This window comes from Apodemus sylvaticus, chromosome 3, assembly GCF_947179515.1.
Source record: "Apodemus sylvaticus chromosome 3, mApoSyl1.1, whole genome shotgun sequence".
NCBI lineage: Eukaryota > Metazoa > Chordata > Mammalia > Rodentia > Muridae > Apodemus > Apodemus sylvaticus.
Genome location: NC_067474.1, coordinates 164,244,275 through 164,265,149, shown reverse-complemented (window position 1 = coordinate 164,265,149; position 20,875 = coordinate 164,244,275). Strand labels below are relative to the sequence as shown.

The following is a 20,875-nucleotide window of genomic DNA, read 5'->3' as shown; positions in this document are numbered from 1 at the left end:
CTTCATGTTTTTTGATAGTCTCACTATGTAAGTCAGGTTGCCTGAAACTTGCTATGTGGACCAGACCGCCCTTGAACTTTGGACAGTCTTCCTGTCTGCCTCCCGAGAGCTGGGATTGTGGGTGTTCTGTGCTACCAACAGCAGGCTGTTTTGTTTCCTAAGAGATGTGGTTTTTGCTTCATTGCTGGGTCTGGCCTCAGACTCCTGGGCTCAGGGTGCCATCCTAGTAGCTTGAGTAGCTAGGAACACAGCCAGGCGCCAATACTTGTTTTTGTATTTTATTCTCAAAATATTATGTGTGGGGCTGGGGAAATGGTTCCAAAGGTAAGAGCATTTGTTGCTCTTCCAGAGGACCTGGGTTCGAGTCCCAGAACCCACAGAGCCCACAAGCTGGTTCACAACTGTGTGTAACTCCTGTTCTAGGGATCTCACTGTCTTGGGACTCGCTGTGTAGACCAGACTGGCTTCAAAACACTGCTGCCTCTGCCTCCCAAGAGCTGGGATTCGATTAACGGCTCTTTAAAACTTTTTTTTTTTTTGGTTAATTTCTGGAAACATAAAAATTACTAATTTTTGCTACTAATTTTAAAGTTTCCTTTCTGTTATTGATTGATTGGTTGGTTGAGATGGGGTGATGTACGTCAGGTGTGTCATAATACCAGTATTCAAGAGGCTGAGGCCAGAGAGTGGGTAGATAGTTCAAGGCCAGGCTGAGCTATGAAGCCAGACCTTGTTTTAAATAACAAAGATTAAAAAAACAAAACCCCACATGGTAGTTTCAATAAATGTCTTTGAGGCCAGCCTGGTCTACAGAGCCAGTTCCAGGGCAGCCAGGGCTACACAGAGAAATCCTGTTTGGAAAACCCAACCCACCCAACCCAATCCATGAACAGCTCTTGCTGTAGAAGCTGTGGCTCGCCAGCCTGCGTCCTCTCTGGCTTCCTGTCCCGTGGATCCAGGTTTGCATCAGGTATCTTTTCCTCCTGCTTATGCAGTTTCTGCTGTACACACTTTCTTTTCTTTTCTTTAAATAATATTTTTTGCATGTGTATGAGTGTGTGCCTGAGTGTATGTATTTGCACCCAGTCCCTGTGGCGGTCAGACGACGGCATCAGATCCTCTGGAACTGGGGCTGTAGGTGGTTGTGAGCCACCGTGTGGGTGTGTGCTATAATCCAACGTGGGCCCTACTAAGTGCCATCTCCCCAGCATTCGGGTTCTTGCCATGTAGACCCTGCTAGCGCCGAGCTCACACTCACTCGCCTCTGCCTTCTTAGTGCAGGCTTGTATTTTTAAAACCTACTTTAATAGGTGCACTTAAAAGCTCTGACCTCCCTTCTAGCCCCCCCACCCCCACCCCCAGAGGCAGTGGAAAGGAAAGGTTAATAGGGCAAAGGAGGATGTGGGCCTGTTTAGAAATAGTTTCTTGGCACGAATCCACCCTGAGTTTTCAGGATATCAGCAGTTCAGTTCACACGAATCGCTGCAGTAACTCGATCTGCTCTCAAACACCAAGTCGAAATCAACAACTGCAGGCAGTTTGAACCAGAAGAAACTGGAAGGCTCCGCCTATAGGCCTAAACTCTCCAGAACACCACCACCAGTTCTTTGCTGCATTTCTCTACAAAGTCAGGGTAAATGATGACCAGCAAATAGCGGCAGGGCAAGCCAATGCCACACAGGGTCGGCTGCTGCCTGTCGGGCCAGTGCCGCACAGTGTCATCTGTCACCTGTCACCTGTCGGGCCCATGCCACAGTGTTGGCCGCTGCCTGTCAGGTTATGTTAACAGCCTTTTAAACATCGAGAGGCCTCGCAAGTGTCCGCTCTAGCAAAACTTGATATGCCTTTCTCTAGGTAGCTTCCAGAGAAACAGTATGTGTCTGTTCTCAACAAAACATCCTCCCACGTGTCTGCTTCAGCAAAACATAATCTCATAAGACAGTTTCTAGAAAGATATCGCATGACACGACTGAGTCTCCAAAGAAGCCAGAAATTTCTACTTCATCTTAACGTGGGATTAAAGGCATGTACCACTGTGCTTTGTGTAAACTTGGCAATCCTGGAATTCATTTTGTAGACCAGGCTGGCCTTGAACTCAGACATCTACCTGCCTTTGATTCCTGAGTGCTGGGATAGCACTGCCACCACCGCCTGGCAAGATTTTTTTTTTTTTTAAAGATTTATTTATTTTATGTATGTGAGCACACTGTTGCTCTCTTCAGACACACCAGAAGAGGGCATCAGATCTCATTACAGATGGTTGTGAGCCACCATGTGGTTGTTGGGAATTGAACTCAGGACCTCTGGGAGAACAGTTGTGCTTTTAACCCCCGAGCCATCTCTCCAGCCCCTTGATCTTTTTCTTATTAAAAAAAAAAAAATATATATATATATATATATATTGCTTTTTAAAGAACAATTATTGAGACTGGAGAAATAAATGGCTTCAAAGTTAAGAGCACTGACTGCTGTTTCAGACAAGTCTGGTCCAGTTCCCAGCATTTACACGGAAGCTCACAACTGTGTCACTTCGCTTCCAGGGGACCTGACAAAGCACCAATACACACAAAATACATACGTTTAAAAATGACTTTTTATACAAATGCCCTTTCACTGGGATTAAATCTACCCTCACTCCCCTATCTAGTTCATCCTAGTTCCCCTCCAACATCCCCCTCCCATCATGATGATATGTCTATCTGCCTGTCTGTCTGTCTCTCATCATTTGAGACCAATTAATGTTGCCTAATGCACAATGGTGTAGAGTGTGTAAGGGTTTGAAATGTAATGACTTCCCATCCCCTGGCAGCTGAAGGCAGCTTGCAGATGCTGAGGTAGAGTGGACCTTGTGAGCCACCGTCCTCCATTGACGGCTTTTATTGTGTAGTCCAAGTGGGCTTCCAAATCTCAGTCCTCCTGCATCCACCTCCTAATGTCTGAATTAAAGCATCTGGCTGGCTCTTTCTTTTTCTCTTTCCTCTTCCTCTTCCTCCTCCTTTTTTAAAGGTATCAATTTATATAAACTCTTACTGACCAATTTAGAATGTTACTTGACAAACGTAAAATCTACTTATTAAGTGAAAACTAGTTGCATTTCTTAGAGCTGGGGACTGGCCCTGACTTTTCTGTAAACTTTGCAAGGCTGTGGACCTCTGACCTTCCCTCCGTGTTACTCTGTAACCTTGTGCTCTTTCTCCACATGTGGAAGGTCTCTCCATCCCAATGTTCTGACCTTTGCTGCTGCTGCTTTTTAAAAATCACATTCTATTTTCGTCTGAGTCTGAAAGAGTTTATGTGTAGACTGTGTGATCAGGAGCAGGCAGAGGCCAAAAGAAGGCCCCAGATCCCCTGGGACTGGAGTTACAGGTGGTTATGAACCAGCGTGTAGGTGCTGGGAACCAAAGCCAGGTCTTCAACAAGAGCCACACGTGCCCCTAACTGCTGAGCCACCTCCCCAGCCCCAGGTCTTCCTGAAAAGTCAGTGTAGAGTTTGGGAGGCTTTCTCATTTATGGAGGTGGCACTGACAGATGTCTGGGGTGTTCTGTTCAGAACTTACCCAAGACTGCAAGGCAGCTGCTGCCTAGTGCTCTGGAAATGCACTCTCCCCTTTGACTCCATCAAGGGTAAGCAGGGAGGTACCCAGCTCAGTTTCCTTACTTGGTGACTGTGGGGGTTGCCACCCCTTTCCCTGTGTCCAACAGCTTCCGGGGACCTCTTCAGTAGCACAGCACCTGCACAGTTTGCAAAGCTCCCATCTTGGCACTGTTTTTTTATTGTCACCAATACTGATTTGGTGACAGTAGTAAAAATCTTTTTCTTGGGGCTGGAAAGATGGCTCAGCGGTTAAGAGCATCGACTGCCCTTCCAGAGGTCCTGAGTTCAATTCCCAGCAACCACATGGGGGCTCACAACCATCTGCAATGGAATCTGATACCTTCTGTTTGGTGTCTGAAGACAGCTACAGTATACTTGTATACATAAAATAAATAAATATTAAATAAATATTATTTAAAAAAAGCATCTTTTTCTTTTTCATCATGGTGTCATGATTAAGTGCTGCCTCTCACGTGCAGCCTTTAGAGCACGGCTGACCGAGAGGAGTGCGAGTTCTGAGCCTGGGCTTTGCCTGACCAGACAGGGCTTCTCTTCCTGGCCACTGTGGCCTTAAGGTCTGGTCTCAAGGTGGCCCTTTAGCTTGGCTAGATGGAGTAAGGTGTCCCCTGCTTGGCCTTACCTTTCTTCCCAAGCGACCAGTTCCTCAGCTTTTTACCTGACAGTTTACAAGATGGTGGAGAAGAATGTTTATCTTTTTTGTTTGTTTCGCTTTGTCTGGAATTCCCTATGTAGACCAGGCTGACCTTGAACTCAGATTCCCCTTGCCTGTGTCCAGGAGTTCTGCGACTAAAGATTCCTGGCCTGTTTGAAAGTCTTTTTTTTTTTTTTTTTTTTCAGAGACAGGGTTTCTCTGTGTAGCCCTGGCTGTCCTGGAACTCACTCTGTAGACCAGGATGGCCTCGAACCCAGAAATCCACCTGCCTCTGCCTCCCAGAGTGCTGGGATTACAGGTGTGAACCACCACCGCCCGGCCTGTTTTAAAGTCTTAATATACTTTTGCTTTTTTTTTTTTTTTTTTTTTTTTGTAGTAGAAACTGATCTTAGGTCATAAAGAATACTAGGTAAGCGCTGAACCCCTGAGCTATTTTTCCAGCTCTTTAAAAATTACTGTTAATTTTTAACTTTTTTCTTGTGAGACAGGGTCTCTCCAGGCAGGCCTTGAACTTGTGATTCTCCTGCCTCAGCCTTGAAAGGCTGTGATTACTGATAGACCTGGGCCACCAGGCCAGATTCTGCAGTCTCCCGTTGACAAACCCATCCCTTCCTCCCCAGCTCCTTTGCCTCCATGCATATTCGCTTTTGAAAGACAGCTTCATCGAATATGGTTTTGATTGACAGCCCTGCTGGCGGTGTTTGACACATCCGTTCCATTGTTGCAGCTTGTATGGTCCCTGGTGTCTGCAGCCATAGCTAATTCGGAGTGATGCCGGGCAGGGTTTTTTTCTCTCGGGTGGGGTCGGCTGGCCCTCGCCAGGCTCTCCCTGTGTGGTTCGCAGCCTGTGACTTCCCTCAGTGCCCTTGTGTGTGCTGTGCTTGGCTTGAGCTTCTTGGCTCTGTGGGTTTATGGTTGTGTTTGTACTTTGAAATGTTTTCAGCCATTATTTCTTCACATTTTTTTTTCTGCCTCACTATTTTTCTGATTCTCTAATGAAGTATGTGGTAGGATGACTGACAGATCGCAGATCTGACTGACTGACTCTTGAGGCTCGTTTTTCCTCACTCTGCTCTGCCTCTGCGAGTGCTGGGATTAAAGAGGTGTGCCATCATGCCTGCCCTGCTGTTCTCATTTTAAAAATCCTTATTTATTTATGTTGTTCTAGTTGCATGTTTAGACACAGTTGTATGTATCTGTGTGTGTGTGTGAGTGTGTATGAGTGTGTGCATGCGCACACGCGTACTTGTGCGTTGGCCAGAGGAGAATATTTGTCCCCTTTTGCCTTATTCCGTTGAGTTGGGACCTGGAGCCAGGCTGGTGGCTAGGACCCCCAGGGGTTCCCCTCTTTCCATCATCCACAATGTTGGGTTCTGAGCCAGTGCCCTGCCCGGGGATCTGGGTGGGTCTTCATGGGGGGGGACTGTTGGAGCAGCAAGCACTCTTAACAGAGCCATCTCTCCAGCTCCCTCATTTTCATTTTTATTCTTGATAATTTTTTTTTCAGTTCTCTTGTGGGGTTTGTCAGGGCCTGGGACTGCCTCTAGGAAACATATTGGGCGGGTTCGGTGGTGGAGCAGGCTGTAGTGGACAGCCGGGACTTGATCTTCCGATGGAGAATTGCCTGAGGTGGTTGGTGGCTCACTCACGCTGGAGGAGGCCAGAGGTGATCTCATCCACTTCCATGGGCTCTGTGGCCTGCCGGTGAGGCAGGCGTGCACAGCGGTGGAAGCTGGTGTCACCATAGCACTGTGGGGGCCACAGTGTGGCCTCATCCCAAAGCTCTTTAGGCTCTCTGCCGCCCACGAAGGACTTATTTTTATTTTATATGACACTTTTAATATCCAGAAGAGCTATTTTAGTTTTGTACCTTGTGTGTTTTAAAAAAGATTCATTTTATGTATGCAAGTGTTTTTCTATATGTGAGTGTATTTGTACATGTGCATCACGTCCCTGCAGCGTGGAGTAGTCAGGAGGCTCATCCTGTGGAGCAGGATGCAGGGTAGTTGTGAGTTGCCATGAGGGTGCTGGGAATCAAAGCCCCGTCCTCTGCAAGGACAGCAGTGTTCTGACCGCTGAGCTGTTTTCCGGTTCCCAGTGCATGCTTTTCTTTCTTTCTTTCTTTCTTTCTTTCTTTCTTTCTTTCTTTCTTTCTTTCTTTCTTTCTTTCTTTCTTTCTTTCTTTCTGTTTTTTTTTTTTCAAGACAGGGTTTCTCTGTGTAGCCCTGGCTGTCCTGGAACTCCCTCTGTAGACCAGGCTGGCCTCGAACTCAGAAATCTGCCTGCCTCTGCCTCCCAGAGTGCTGGGGCTACAGGCGTGCGCCACCACCACCTGGCTTGCATGCTTTTCTTTATGCACTCGAATATACTTGAATATAACTATTCATATTCATATTTATTTATCCCGTCTCCTCCTCCCTCCACCCCTCCCCCCTGTAGCCCTCTGTGTCTTTGACCTTTCCGTGTAGTTAAAGCTGGTTTTGAACTCTGATCCTCCTGCTTTGCCCCGGCGGTGCCGGTGTTACTGGCTTTCAAGCACCGTGCTCAGCGGGGACTTTGATGGAATGCTGGCTCTTGTCAGTCTTGCCTCTACTGTTGTGAGTGTTATGTTTAGGATCTAGATTTTGTATATTTCTAAAAAACAAATTATTATGAATTTAGTCTGAGTGTTTGGGTGTGGAGGTCAGAGAACTTGCTGGGTTAGTTCTCTCCTGCTTTGGGGGTTCGAGACATGGCCCTCAGGTCGTCAAGGTTGGACTTTTGTCTCATTCACTTTCAAGTGTGAGTTGTGGAACCATTGCCAAGTCGAGGAAACTGAGGCTCATTCCCAGCACTCAGCTGTGAATGCTTGCGCCAGCCCTCTCCACATGCAGGCCACGTCGCAGAGAGTGTGTGGATGTGTTTCCCAGTCACGAGCTGCCTGTGAAGACTCCATAGGACACGGGGGGGGGGGGTGAGGGGCCAGGGGGATGACACTGGCTTCTGCTCATGGACTGTTGCACTGTGAAGGTGAAGGTCAGCACCTCTCCAGCAGGGTGAGGGCGCGCCTGTGTCTGCTAGACCGCAGCTCCCGCCTCTCTTCTACCCTGCTCTTTGAGTTTTCGTTTTTTTACTTAAAAATAATGCGTGTACCCATGCACATGTAGTTGTACAAATGTGGAGGCCAGAGATCCGCCGTGGGTGTCATTCTTCTGGAGGATATCCTCCTTGGTTTTTTGGCGACTGCGTCTCCCACTAGACTAGGCTAGGCTGTGTGGCCAGTGAGTCCTGGCTGACAGGCTGGACTTCTCCTGCCTCACCTCCCAGTCCCGGGTGGTGTGCCCATCCAGCACAGCCAGGCGTTTTACTTGGGTTCTGGGAGTAAAACTCAGGCTTGGGCAGCAAGCACATGACTGACCAAGCCATCTCCAGCCCTGATCCTTGCTCATTAACACAGGGTCTTATGTAGCCCAGGCTGGCCTCAGATTCACTATGTAGTTAAGACTGGCCTTGAACTCCTGATTTTCTGCCCCCACATTCCAGATACTAGGATTATTACATACATAGATCACCATACCCACTGACTTTTAATTAACTTTAGTTAATGAATTAATTTTGAGGCAGGGTCTTATTATATAGCCCTGAGTAGTCTAGAACTGGCTATGTAGATTAGGCTAGCCTCAAACTCATAGAATCTGCCTACTAGCCTCACGAGTTCTGGGATTAAAAGTGTACTACACTCAGCATTTTAAAAAAAATTAATTAAAAGTTTTTTGTTGCCAGGCAGTGGTGGCACACACCTTTAATCCCAGCACTTGGGGAGGCAGAGGCAGGTGGATTTCTGAGTTTGAGGCCAGCCTGGTGTACAGAGTGAGTTCCAGGACAGCCAAGGCTACACAGAGAAACCCTGTCTCAAAAATAGAGGGAAAAAAGTTTTTGTTTTTGTTGATGGTTTTTGTTTTTGTTTTTTTGTTTTTTTGTTTTTTTTTGCTTTTTTTTTTTTTTTTTTTTTCTCTGTGTAATCCTGGCTGGCCTGGAACTCATTCTGTAGATCAGGCTGGCTTTGAAATCAGAGATCCGCCTGCCTCTGCCTTCTGAGTGCTGGGACTAAAGGCACGAGCCACCACACACAACCTGCAGTAGATTGACCTTTCCCTCTGTTGTATGGGTCTGTGGGGCTGAGGTGTCTGGGCTTGTCAGTAAGCACTGTCCCCCAGGTCATCAGGATGAGGCAGGTGTCTTTGCTAAGCCGCTTCACCAGCCCCGACTTGGCATTCTTTTAAAGCAAGCATAGCCTTTGCTTTCTTCCCAGCCCTGCTTCCCATTATTGCCTCTGAAGGTTCTTTATGTGCATTGGTGTTTTACCCGCAAGCATGTCTGAGAAGGTGCCACATGCCCTGGAATTGGAGCTACAGTTGCAAGCTGCCCTGTGGGCGCTGGGAATTGAACTATGGTCCTACGGCAGAGCAGCCAGTGTTCTTAAGTGCTGAGCTATGCCTCAGCCCCAGGCCTTTTGCTTGTGTCTCTACTTTAGACCTCAGCTGGTGGTTCCCAGGCCTTCTGTCTCTCTTTTGTTTAAAGCTGTTAATGATCTTTTGAAGAGTTGTAGAGTTAAGCCGGGATTTAGTTTGTAGAGATCTTTTTAGGCCAGATGTCACTTGAAGAGATAGAACTGGAGGCCTGTGTTCAGAGGCATCTGGGCATTTTGTAAAGGCCGGAGTAGTTAGACACTGGCTGGCTCCATCCAGCGGGGCTTGGTCAGATCTTTGTTCCTCCTCCGAGCAGTGCCTGGAGTTGAAGGTGAGGTGGGAGGCTGCCCTTCTGTGTGAAGAAGTGAGAGCAGCCAGGCTGCCCCAGGGGCCCAGGGGCCCAGGGGCGTTCGGGGCGCACAGGTCTACACTGGCTGTGCTGTTGTGCTGGTCTGTCTGCTTGTCCCTGAATGCCTGTGCAGCTGTGCAGTCAGGAGACCTTGCATGTAACAGTGCCCCTTGGGAGCGGTAAGCCGTGGCCGGGGCATTAGATTAAGGGCTGCATTGTTACTGGGTTCCAGGGCATCACTGGTTGGTTTTTGCATCCTTTGGGCTTAAGTATACTGGGTAGTTCCTTTGTTTTAATTGTTTAGGTAAAGAAATTTAAGATAGGCATGGTGGCATACACCTGGAATCCCAGTAGTTGGCAGAGGCAGGAGGATCATCATGAGTTCAAGGTCTACCTGGGCTACATAGTGAGACCCCTGTGTCCAAAAAGAAAGAAATCCATGTTTTTCTCCCCTGATGGGCAAGGCTTTAGGTTTACCCTTGGCACCTCTGCCAAAGGGAGAGTGCTGAAGGGTAAGTGGGCGCTGCCAGTGTGCCTGCCCTGCCCACCGCGCAGCGGCGGCGATGACGACGACGAGGACGACACCTAGCTGCAGTGTTTGCCGTGCTGAGTGTTACAGCTAGGGCCTTGTGGATGTCACACTGGCCCTCAGCTCTTAGTTGAGCCTTAGTTGAACTGATTTAAGGGAAATTTCCTTTTAATGATTCCTGACGATGAGTTTTATCTCAAGAAGAAAGCTTTGGTTAAGAGTGAGACTATTTAAATACCAAAGCTGTTTGTGTTCATGTAAACATGTATGTATGCATGCATATATGCATGTATATGTATGTACACATATATGTATGCATGTATGTATGAATGCATGCATGTATGTATGTATGAATGCATGCATGCATGCATGTATGTATGTGTGTATGTATGAATGTATGAATATATGTATGTATGTATGAATGTATGTATGTGAATGAATGTATGAATGTATGTATGTATGCACATATGCTTGAGCTCACATGTGTGTGCACATGGAGGCTAGAGGACAGCTTGTGGGAGTTGGTTCTCTCCAGCGCATGGGTTCTGGCGCTTGAGCTCAGGACTTCCAGCTTGGTAGCAAGTGTCCTCATCTGCCAAACCACGCTCCCGATGTTTGTTTGTCTGCTCAGATAGGCTACATGATTACTTAAGGGGTAACATTAAATTAAGGCTGCTGCTTAATAAAATATGATTGAAACAAAATTTGATTATTTCATCTAGTTAAATGTGCAAAATGCCTATGATACCACTGCTTGCCGAGGCCGTGGGGTGAGTCATGTGACCTTTGCGTCCCTTCCGCCATCAGCCATCAGCAGTAACTCTGTACAGTTAGTGTGAGGATTAAGAGAAGAGAGTGCTAAGTGTCTGCTGGCTGCACTGAGGGGAGCCTGGGGGACACTGGGAGTCAGTGAGCTACAGCAAGCCATCTGTTTGCAGAGGACTGATCTGGGGTGGGGGCTACCCTGCCTCACCCTGCCTCGCCCTGGTTGCTTTGGTCTCCCTCTCTTCCCCTCTCCCCTCCCTTCCCCTCCCCATCCCTTTTCTTCCCTGCCTGTTTTCTTGACTTCTTTTTTCTCGGCCATGCCCCTTCTTTTCTTTTTGAGTCAGGATCTCTCATGCTGTATGCGCGGCCTATGACTCACAAGCTCCCGCCTCAGCCAGAGTGCTGGAGTCGCAGACGCTGCCTGCAGTCAGGCGTCTTTCGTGGCACATGTCTTTAATCTCATGCACAGGTGGCTGCGTCTCTGAGTTCGAGGCCAGCGTGGTTTACTGAGCAAGTTCCAGAACAGCCAGGCTGCTGTCTACACAACCAAACCCTGCCTCAGAAAGAGAGTTTAAAATGTGTATTTGTCTGTGTATGAGTGTATGCCTTAGCTGGCCCCGAATGCCGTCCAAGTGCTAGGCGATGAGGAAGGAACGGCTTGTGCAGAGCCCCTCAGCAGAGAAGGCAGAAGCCGGTGTGTCTGTTCTGGAAGAGCTCGGAGTTCGGCAATACGCAAGTCTTGATGTGTGGTCAGGATAGATGAGAGGCTTCCAGGCCTGCACCTAGGACTGTTCTCTTGTCCTCTGAGGACAGTAAGGAGCTACTGGTGGTGCATACGGGGGTGGATGAGTGGGTTAGGGAGATGATCAAGTTGTCCTTTATAAATGATTTGGTTTTGTGTTGTGGAAGAGAGCCAGCCGGGGTCCAGGTGAGCTGATTAGAAAGCATTTGCAGTGCTCCAGACAGGAGATTCCGGAAACTTGGACCAGTGGTGGCGGCAGAGATGAAGAGAGGCAGAGGGTGGCCTCTGTGGCTGTGGAGGAGAGGGAGCCATCCCAGGAGGAGATGAGGGCACCTTTGGGGAGTGAGGGAGGGAGCTCTCGAAGATCGTGCAGCAGTTCCTGGAGGGCAGGCAGGCATGGCCTCAGGAGGCTAAGACGGGGGAGGAGGGGGGAGGCCTGGGAGGGTGTGGTGTGTGTGTGTGTGTGTGTGTGTGACTCAGGCATGAGGCCTGATCTCCGGTTAGAGTTTCAGGCGGCCTGGCCTTCTGCTCTTGGGGCGGGGTGCCCTCGGGATAGGCTCTGGATACAGAGAGGCCTGAGCACACCTCGGTGCCTTGTGTGTGGGGGGCGGGCGGGCGGCTGTACGGTACGCGGTACGCAGTCTTTAGGAACCTTCTCTAGAGTCTTTTCTCTACCAGCTGTGCCCTTCTCACAGGAGGCTGGACTAGCTGGGAGGCCGGCTCCTAGGACACACACATTAGCAGCCCTCGTCCGCTGTTATCCCTAGAAACTTGGCAGTTGACTTTAATGTCAGTAACGGTAAACTGTCCACGCCTCAGGCAGGCAGCTTGTCGCCTCCTGGAGATGTGTGTCTTGCTTAGCCCCCATTCCTGCTCTGAATTTTGGCTGGTGCACTCCGGGGTGAAGCTATGAGAGAGAGAAGGCCGTGGCCCAGAAGGAGCAGACAGGAGCCTGGCCTGCAGGCCACAATACTGTTTGCTTGCTCAGAGGCTGCTCTCTTTATTTCTCCGCCTGATACCAGGTTATTCCTTAAACGAGTGCGTTCTTAGTGAGAGGCAGCTCTTAGCCAGTGCAGTAGCCTGGCGGTAGTTGTGGCTGTGGTGCGTTCCTCAGCTCCGGGGAAGCTGAGACAGACGATGAGGGGTTTAAGGTTACAGTGAGTTGGAGGGCAGCTTGAGTTACTTGGAGACCCTGTCACAATCCAAAGAAAGTTGCACTGGGCTGCATGGAGAGAGAGAAACCCCCTTTGTGTGGGTTGTTGGTGCCCCCCTGTGGCCGCCTTTGGTTCTACACTTTTGCTCTGTGCTGTAGTTCAGTCCATCAGTGAGTGGGTAGAAAACCGTGTAGATCCATCCTTCTTAGGCCTTTCTCTGGTCCTTTTTGTCAGGGCCCCCATCCCTCCTGATCGCATCTCTTGGTCCTCCTGAGAAAAACCAAGCCCTGTTCATGAGGGGCTGTGACAGCGAACCCAGAAACAGTCTGCTCAGCAAACAGGACCAGCCTGGGTGCACTGCTTGTTTTTCTGATGTCCATGAGGTGGCACTGTGATCTTATTTTTGTTTCTGTTTTTCTTTGCAGCCAAGCTCTTCTCCAGGAAGTGAAAATGTGGTGCCTCGAGAGCCACTGGTAAGTGTGACAGAACCTGAGGAGCCCTGGGCTGCACACTAACAGGTAGTGCCTGGCAGTGCCTCACCCCACCTCTGGCTTGTGGCTTCTGCTCATCAGAGGGAGTGACAAGGCCGAGAGCAGCCATCCTGGTGGTCCCCTGGCCCTTGGCTGGCTGCTGATGGCAGAGCTAGGTGACAGCAAGCTTGCTGCTTGTCAGCTTCCGGTTGTCGGAAACCTGAGGTTGCTAATCTCTGCGTCTCAGTGACGCAGTGGGGTGGGGTGCCCATTAAGGAACAGGTAAGAGAAAGGGTTCTGGGGTAGCCTGGTCTGTCTGAGGTTCAGTCTGTGATAGGTGGTACCCATGGTATTGTAGACTCCTGATAGGAAGGAAGCCTCCCGAGGGCTGAAGGCCTTTTCTGTTCAACAAGGAGGGCCACCCTCTCTAGCTCAGTCTGCCCTTGACCTCATGGTGTGGCCTGGGCTGGCTTCGTGCTCACAACAGTTCCCCTGGCACAGCTTCCCAAGTGCTGGCGCCAGAAGACCAACAGCACCACTTTCAACTCAGTGACTCTCTCCAGAGTGCTCTGAGCCGGAGTCCCTGCTGCCTGCCTGCCTGCCTGGTCTCATTGTTTGGCGGTTCAGGATATAAATCCTGTGGGCTGGGTAGTAAGACCGGTTCTGTGCAAAGCAGATCAGTCTTAGGGGCGCGCCAGCATTGGCTTCAGCTCTGCCAAGCCTTTCCTGTCCTGGGTGGTGGTAGTTGGCGAGCACGGGGCTCTCTGCCCACTGTTCCCGGCCGCGCAGTGTCCTGCTCCCTTCACTCTTCCCTGGCTGAGCTGGAGAGGATGGTGCGAAGTCCTTGACTGGAAGGAACAGGGCCAGGTTCTGGCATGTTCTAAGGCTTTCTAGGCAGAGGGTGAGATGGATCTGCCTGCAGATTGGCCCAGAGGACACAAGTACCTCCCAGACTCGTGAGGGGAGTGGGGGTGTTATTCGTGTCACCTTCTGTTACCTGTGACTTCTGTCCCCTGTGACGGGCTCATCCCAGCAGGTCTGGGGTACCTCCCTTCACTCTCTTGTTTTGCCTGGCTCTTCGTGGGGTGCTATGCTCTGCCAGCATTGTGTGCTCGCTCTGGGGTCTGCCTCCAAGCCTTCCAGAGAGAAGTTGTCACTTACACTGAAGTCCAAACTGAACAGAGTGGTGCGTTTCTGTCCCTTGCTGCTGCTGGCTGTTTTCAAACTCCCTGATTTGGCTGTCCATCCTCAGAGTGAGGCCAGGCCATCTTTGAGGGGCACGACTGGAAAAGTTCTTCAAAAGCCTGGAGCCTCTTATGTTGGCTAACTCCTGGGTGTGGGAGCCCTGCAGGCCTGTGCTGTGTAGGCTTCAGAATGTGGCTCCTTCCGCTGCTCTGCGCCTCTGCCTGTTGGTTGGTTATCTTCTTTCTTTCTTTTCTGGGAGCCCCTGAGCAGCCTTCAAACCCTGCTAGCCTGTGATCGTCCAGAGTTCAGACTCATTCTCTCCAGGCCAACTCTACAATTACCTTATATTTAATTAATATTTTTTCTCCTCTTTACGTACTTACTGCATAATTGCTCAGAGGAAAGAAAACACATAGCAGCAATTTATATATATATAAAAAAAAAACAATAATTAAAAAAAAACCCGAAATAAACTCCCATCTCATTTGGGCTGATCCTGTGAGTTGGGTAATTAGGGCCCTATTAAAAGGTAGACCCTTTCTCCTCCCCCCTCCTTTTTTATTAATTTTTTTATATTAAACTCCCACAGTCTCTCAGTCATGCCCTTATTGCTTTTGGCCAGCCATTCGCAGCAGCCTGATTAAATGAGGGCACCAGCCGAGTTGTGTGGTCTTGTGTGAACAACTCCTCTCCCTCGGGAGTGGTGGCTGGAGGGTGTCAGGCAAAGGAGCCCAGAGAGAATCAGCTTGTGGGGCAGGCCAGGGGCACAGGCAGCTGTGGGCCGACGGTGATCATGCTGGAGAGGAAGGTGGTGGGCAGCAGGTCGCCCGCAGTGCAGTGCACAGCACAGGGGTGCGGCTTGGGAGCACTCAGTGCTGCCTCCTTCGGCAGGGAGGGAGGCCGCCCAGGCCCTGTGTGCGGCTGCTTCCTGGACGCTTATCCCCAGCCCTGGAGAACACGAGTACGGAATCAAACAAGCCTTGCTTTTTTAAGTAATTCGTGTATTTTATTTGGGGAAGAAAAGGCGTTTGTATACTGAAGCAATTAGCGAGAAGGGAGCGTTTTGTGTAATTTGAGGGAGCTGCACAAAGTTGGCTATAATCTGTGCAGAATGCCTGGCTGTGCTTGGACAGGGCGGCTTCTTCAGGGGAGGAGGCCGGGTGTGGGGCCGGAACTTAGGGGTCACTTCTCAACCATCTGCAGCTAGCTCTTGAAGAACATGACAGCAAAGTTATGTTTATTTTTAACTCATTGCAGTGTTAATCTTTTTTCTTAATTTTATTTCGAGACAGCAAAAGTTTTGAAGAGCGAGGGCAGCTGGGCAAATGGTGCATGCTTGTAATTCCAGCCCCGAAGGAGCTGAAGATCGAGTGTTCAAGGCTACCTTAGAACCCTGTGGGGAGAGAGAGTCTGTGCACGGCCGCTCAGCGGCACAGCACTTGTCTAGCATAGTGAGGCCCTGGTGTCCTGCACAGAATGAATGGGTGTGCGGGGCAGCCTGCTTCTAGTTCTGCTTGGATGCTGATGGGGCTCGGGGAACCATAGACGACCTTCCAGGCGCCTGGTTTCCAGTTATTTGAAGTAAGTGGTAAATAAGGCGCAGTTGGCCCGTCTGCTTGCTGTGCTGTCTCTGCTCTGTCTCTCAGTAGTCCGCCACAGTATGGCGCATCCGCTCCACACAGAGTTGACCCTGTGTGCTTGGGTCAACTCGAAGGCCGGCCTCTTGCCCGTGGGATACCACGTTCTCCCCCATGGGTGAGCCTCCTGTGTCTTCGCTGCCTCTGGTTGTAGGTATGAGGTTTTTCCCTTTTCTCTATTATTCGCATACTTGCTTTGATGCAGTGTCTGATTGGCTCAGCCTGCCTGTCCTTCCGTGGTCTCCTCCTGCCTCTGCCTTCTGAGGGCTGGTCACAGGCGTGCGATAACCACCCTGCTGGTTCTATTTTCAGTCTTTGCTCCCTGCTTCCTTCCTCCAAAATAATCCAAAGAGGATTTCTATCTTGTCAACTTTCCTAGATTAGAACCTTTTCTTTTTAAAGACAGAGCCTCACTGTATACTATACTTGACTGAAACTCCCTGTGTAGAATATACTGGTCTTTCTCTTGCCTCTGCTGCCCAGTGATGGACTTGTAATTGTTAACCCTCACACCTAGTGTATTGTTATTTTAACATGTATAGTGTGTGTGTGAGTGTGTGTGTGTGTGTATGTGTGTTGGTCCTCATGTGCCACAGCACTTGTGTAGTGCTCAGAAGACAAGTTTTTGGAACTGATTTTTTTGTTTCTTTCTTCATGCAGGCTGTCAGGACTGGTAGCACGTACTTTTACCTATCGAGCCATCTCACATCTCTTATAGGAAAGATTCCCTACCTACTGTTGTGGAGCTAGTGGTCTCCGTATAAAAGTACTCCTTGCAGGCTTTGGCTGCTTCTTAAGATCAAGGTGGAGTCTCGTCACTCTGTGGGGCTCCTCAGCATCTTTGAGTTTGGTCCCTTTAGGGATGCTCACACCCCGACGCCTGAGATTGTTCTCTTGCTTTGTTTTGTTTGGTTTAAGAGAGTTTCACTATATAAACGCACACACAGACTGGCCTGGAACTCGCAATGTGCACTTGTTGATCTGCCTGCCTCTGCCTATCAGGCATGCACCACACAGCTCAGCTCTTCCCCCATCCTTCAGGGTATGTGTGTGTGTGTGTATGTGTGTGTGTGTGTATGTGTGTATGTGTGTGTATGTGTGTGTATGTATATGTGTGTGCGTGTGTGTGTGTGTGTGTGTGTGTGTGTATGTACCATGTATGTGCCAGATGCCTGAGGAAGCCAGAAGAGGGCACTAGGTCCCCTGGAGCTGGAGTTACAGACAGTTGTGATCTGTCTGATGGGTGCTGGGAACTGAATCTAGAAAGAACTGAAAGTGCTTTTTTAAAAAAGATTTATTTATTTATTTTATGTATGTGAGTACACTGTAGCTGTCTTCAGACACACCAGAAAAGGGCATCAGATCCCATTACAGATGGTTGTGAGTCACCATGTGGTTGCTGGGAATTGAACTCAGGACCTCTGGAAGAGCAGTCAGTACTCTTGACTGCTGAGCCATCTCTCCAGCCCCAGAAAGTGCTCTTACCTGCCAGGTCCTCTCTCCAGCTCCTTCTCTGTTTTTTTTTAAACCAGTTCACTAGAGGCTGGTTATCAAAGGCTCGTTAATACCTTGGTGAATCCAGGAAGCCCAGCGTGAGCGTGAGCGTGAGCGGCTGCCTGCCCCTCTCTCCAGTCTCTAGGTGTGCTCACTCACAGCCTCCCCCAGGGCTGTGTCTCCGCAGCTTTTCTGGTTAAATCCTTGCTGTACTGGCCGGCAGGATCCTCAGGGACAGGCGGGCGGCTCTCATGTTTCCTGTTAGAGCATTTCTGACGGCTGACACTCACGTGCTCAGGACACTTGCCTGTGCCTGGTCATGTGTGTGAGTGTGCACATGCGCGTGTCTAATAGTCTAACGAGTGTGGATAGAAACTCAGAGTCTTCTGTGGGAAGGCTTGGGGAGGCATTAAGGGGATTTCACTCGTGTCTTGGCTGGGTTGCAGCTCGTCATGGAGCCAGGCCGGGCCTCGGACTCATGGCAGTTCTCCTGCCTCAGTTCCCAAGCACTACAATTATCCCCCACACCTGGCTCAGTAGGCTTGCTTTTGACACATTCACAAAGGTGTTTTACATACACAAGTAATGAAATCACAAATGTGGGAATTTCAGGAAGGCGACTTTTTCCCCCAGGAAGATTGTAAATACAGCCAAGTAGTTTTAAGTGTTCCTGGCTAGTCGCTTTTGCCGTCTTCCTGCTCAGGACCGCTGTCAGGATGTTGTGAACAGGGGTGATGCCCAGCAGACAGAGCACAGATGCATTAACTTATTTTCCTCAGAGACGGGGTTTATTGCCCGTGGTGACCTTGCTCTCACGGCCCTGCGGCCTCAGCCTTCCGACTGGCTGGACTGTTACTGGTTTTATTTGGCAACAAAACCAAATGTAGAGAGTTTGAGAGTGGGGCTTGTGTGACTCTTGCTGGTGAGGCTGTCACCTGCGACTGAGCCAGGGTCTCTTCTTTCCCACTCCCCACCCTGGGGAGTCGAAGACCTTCAGTGAGGACAGTGTTCGCAGAGACCAGCTTCTGCCTGTGTGGAAGGTGCCTGCCTGGGTTTCCCTCTCTTCCTGACAGAGCTGTGCGGAAAACCTGTTAGCCCTAAATGCCGAGATGGATGAACAGGACAAAAGCCTCACTCCATTCCTGGGTGGCTTTAACCCCTGGGCCACTTACTGATTTTGAAATGACTGCTTTTCCCACCCCATCCTTCCCGTTGCGTTGCAGTCGAGGCTTCTGGGGAAGGCTAGGCGGGCCCTTCAGTCGCAGCCTCTGTCAGGCAGAGAGGAACTGGCTCTTTTCAGTTTGGAGGTATTCTTTCACAAATAACTATTAGAGGAATCGAAACTCTGAGGGCTGGTAATTAGAAGCGGCGTGGAGCTCACCTTTGTTTACCTCAGCCTCCTGGCTCTGGGGCCTGTGCTGTGCCTCCGGAAACAGAGCCCGGCCCTGCTCATCTTTGACCTCACTCACCAGGGCTTTTAGAGATGGAGGAGCTGAGGTTGGAGTGAGTGGTTGGATGCTTTTTTCCTGAGCGCACTGGTTGAGGAGGCCTGTCTTCAGTCTAGTCCCGGCATGCTTTTGGAAGGAAGCCTGTGGCCCACTTGCTCCTGGAGATGTAGGCTGAGTTTCTCAGCTGCCCCAGCAGTGCTGATGAAGGTGGAATCCACCTTCTTACCGGGACACACAGAACATTCCAAAATGCTTTCCTTTTTAAGGATTGATCATTATCTTGCTTGAAAATTGTTATCTTTTAGTGTGGCTTACAGGGCGGGTACTCCTGTGGCAAACATAGCCCTCTGAAGAGCACTACACACACTGTTCTTAGGGTAGCCATGTGCTCCACATTTCCAGAGCAATTCCCATTTAAAATGTTTGAGCCCATTGTCAAACTACACAGACTGATTGGGCTTGAAAAATATGTCCCATAGTTAGTCCTGGGTGCATGGTGCAGAGCTGCAGGAAGATAAAGTGGTGCTTGGGAGGAGGCCGTGTCTGCCCCCTCCCCTCTTCCCGCCCGGCCCCCTTTATGGTCGGTTTTATAACCAAGATTTATGCTTGTTGCTCCACAAATCTTCTCTCTGCCATTACGAGTTTGTCCGAGCAGTCTTGAGATGGGCTGACACTGAGTGATTCTGAGGTAAATCTATCTGGGGCATCCTTGATAGTCAGAGGCAGAGAGGCGCTAACACATGGCCCCCAGCGGAGGTGTGTGAGGTGACTTGCCCTGTCAAGAAGACCACTGTCACCTTTGTGACTTCTCTTGCCTGGAAACCCCTGGGGCTGCAGCTCCTGTGGGCGGAGTCTGGGGTAAGCTCTTGGTTGCTGACTGTCCCTTTTATCAAGGGATCTTTCAGGAGCCTCTTGCTCCTTGACATCAGCCCTGACTTGGCCAGGCACACAGTGAGGGCATCTCTGGCTTAGGACCTCCTTTGCTAGCCTTGTGGTAGCCGTGAGCTGGTTGCCAACAGAATCCAGCTTGCAAGTTGAGTGTGTAAATGGTTTCTTTTTCTCCCACGTCACTGGAGCTGCGTTGTGGGGAAGAGGGGTAAACATTACACAGCAGTGTTCCCCCTCCTGGATTTCCCTTTTGTTCTAGCTTCTCCGCTTTTGCACCTTTTTTTGAGATAGGGTCTCACTGTGTAGTCCAGGCTGACCTTGAACTTGTGAGCCTCTTGCCTCAGTTTCCCATCATGCCTGGCTTTTGCATGTACATTAAAAAAATATTGTTTCGCATTTATTTCTTTATCTAATTTTGGTTTCACTGGCATTCTCGTGGAGATCAAGCTCAGGACTTTGATGCTGGGCTAGTGCCTTTCCCTGGCTCTGTGTGGACTTCAGAGAGCTAGCTCAGTAGGGTACCCTGTACCATGTTTTTTTATTTTTTAAAGTGTCAAGAGCTTCTTTTGACAGCCTGTAACTCAGTGGTTCTCAACCTGTGAGTCATGACCCTTCCACAGGGGCTGCCTAAGACCATCAGAAAACACAGATATTTACATTATATTTCATAACAGTAGCAAAATTACAGTTATGACGTAGCAGTGAAAGTAATCTTCTGGGTGGGAGTCAGCACAGCACGAGGGACTGCATTGAAGGGCGGCAGCGCTCGGAAGGCTGAGAGCCACCGCTGTAACTGACCAGTTTGCCTTGCAGGCCTCCGGATCTCCCTCACCTGGCCAGGACTCCCCGGTGTGGCCCAGACAGTTGCTCCCACGTTGTTCCCGACACGCACTGGGCAGTAGCCAGCCAGTTCCTACTCCTTTGCCAAGGGTACTTGTTATTGATCAGTGCTGTATCATTAAATACGATATAAACAGGTGAGGCAGACGTGAGAAGAGGGTCCCTCAGGAGTGACACACTCTGTGGAGATCAGCGTAAAAGAACCTTCTGTTGAAAACTGAGTCCCACGTGCAGTGACCAGCAGAGGCAGGGGCAGCTGAGGCTGGGCTGTGGACATCCAGATAGGGCACCCTGCCACAGCACCTCTGTGCTGTCTGGAGGCTCTGGGTTTGCTTTAGAAAGGGGGAGGGTGTGGTTTGTTAAAGAGAAAGATGTCTGGGAACTGCAGTCTGTAGGCCCATACTCAAAGGAAAGGTCTTGGCTCCACATCAAAAGATCAGTGAGTGACTGTGCGTTTATAGGTCTTCAGTGGCGTAACAGTCGCAGGTATACAGAGCAGGTTCTGCTTTTAATGATTCTTCAATTTAACTGAAAAACACATTTTTTTTTAAAACTAACTGAGCAATTATTAGCTCTGATCTCATGGGCCGGGAGGGCTCCTGTGTACTCGTGTGGCCTCAGTGTTGCTTTATTTTTGTCAAGGTCCAACTCTCACACC

The 20,875-nt window shown here is 49.7% G+C and overlaps 1 protein-coding gene across 1 annotated transcript in view; it reads left to right on the top strand.

Annotated features, from left to right (window-relative positions):
- Window positions 1–20,875, top strand: part of Pex14 (peroxisomal biogenesis factor 14) — a 139,693-nt gene that overhangs the window by 9,898 nt on the left and 108,920 nt on the right. The window contains exon 2 of the mRNA XM_052178166.1: window positions 12,681–12,728. Within this exon, the coding sequence (XP_052034126.1) occupies window positions 12,681–12,728 (48 nt within the window). The remainder of the gene's footprint in view (window positions 1–12,680; window positions 12,729–20,875) is intronic.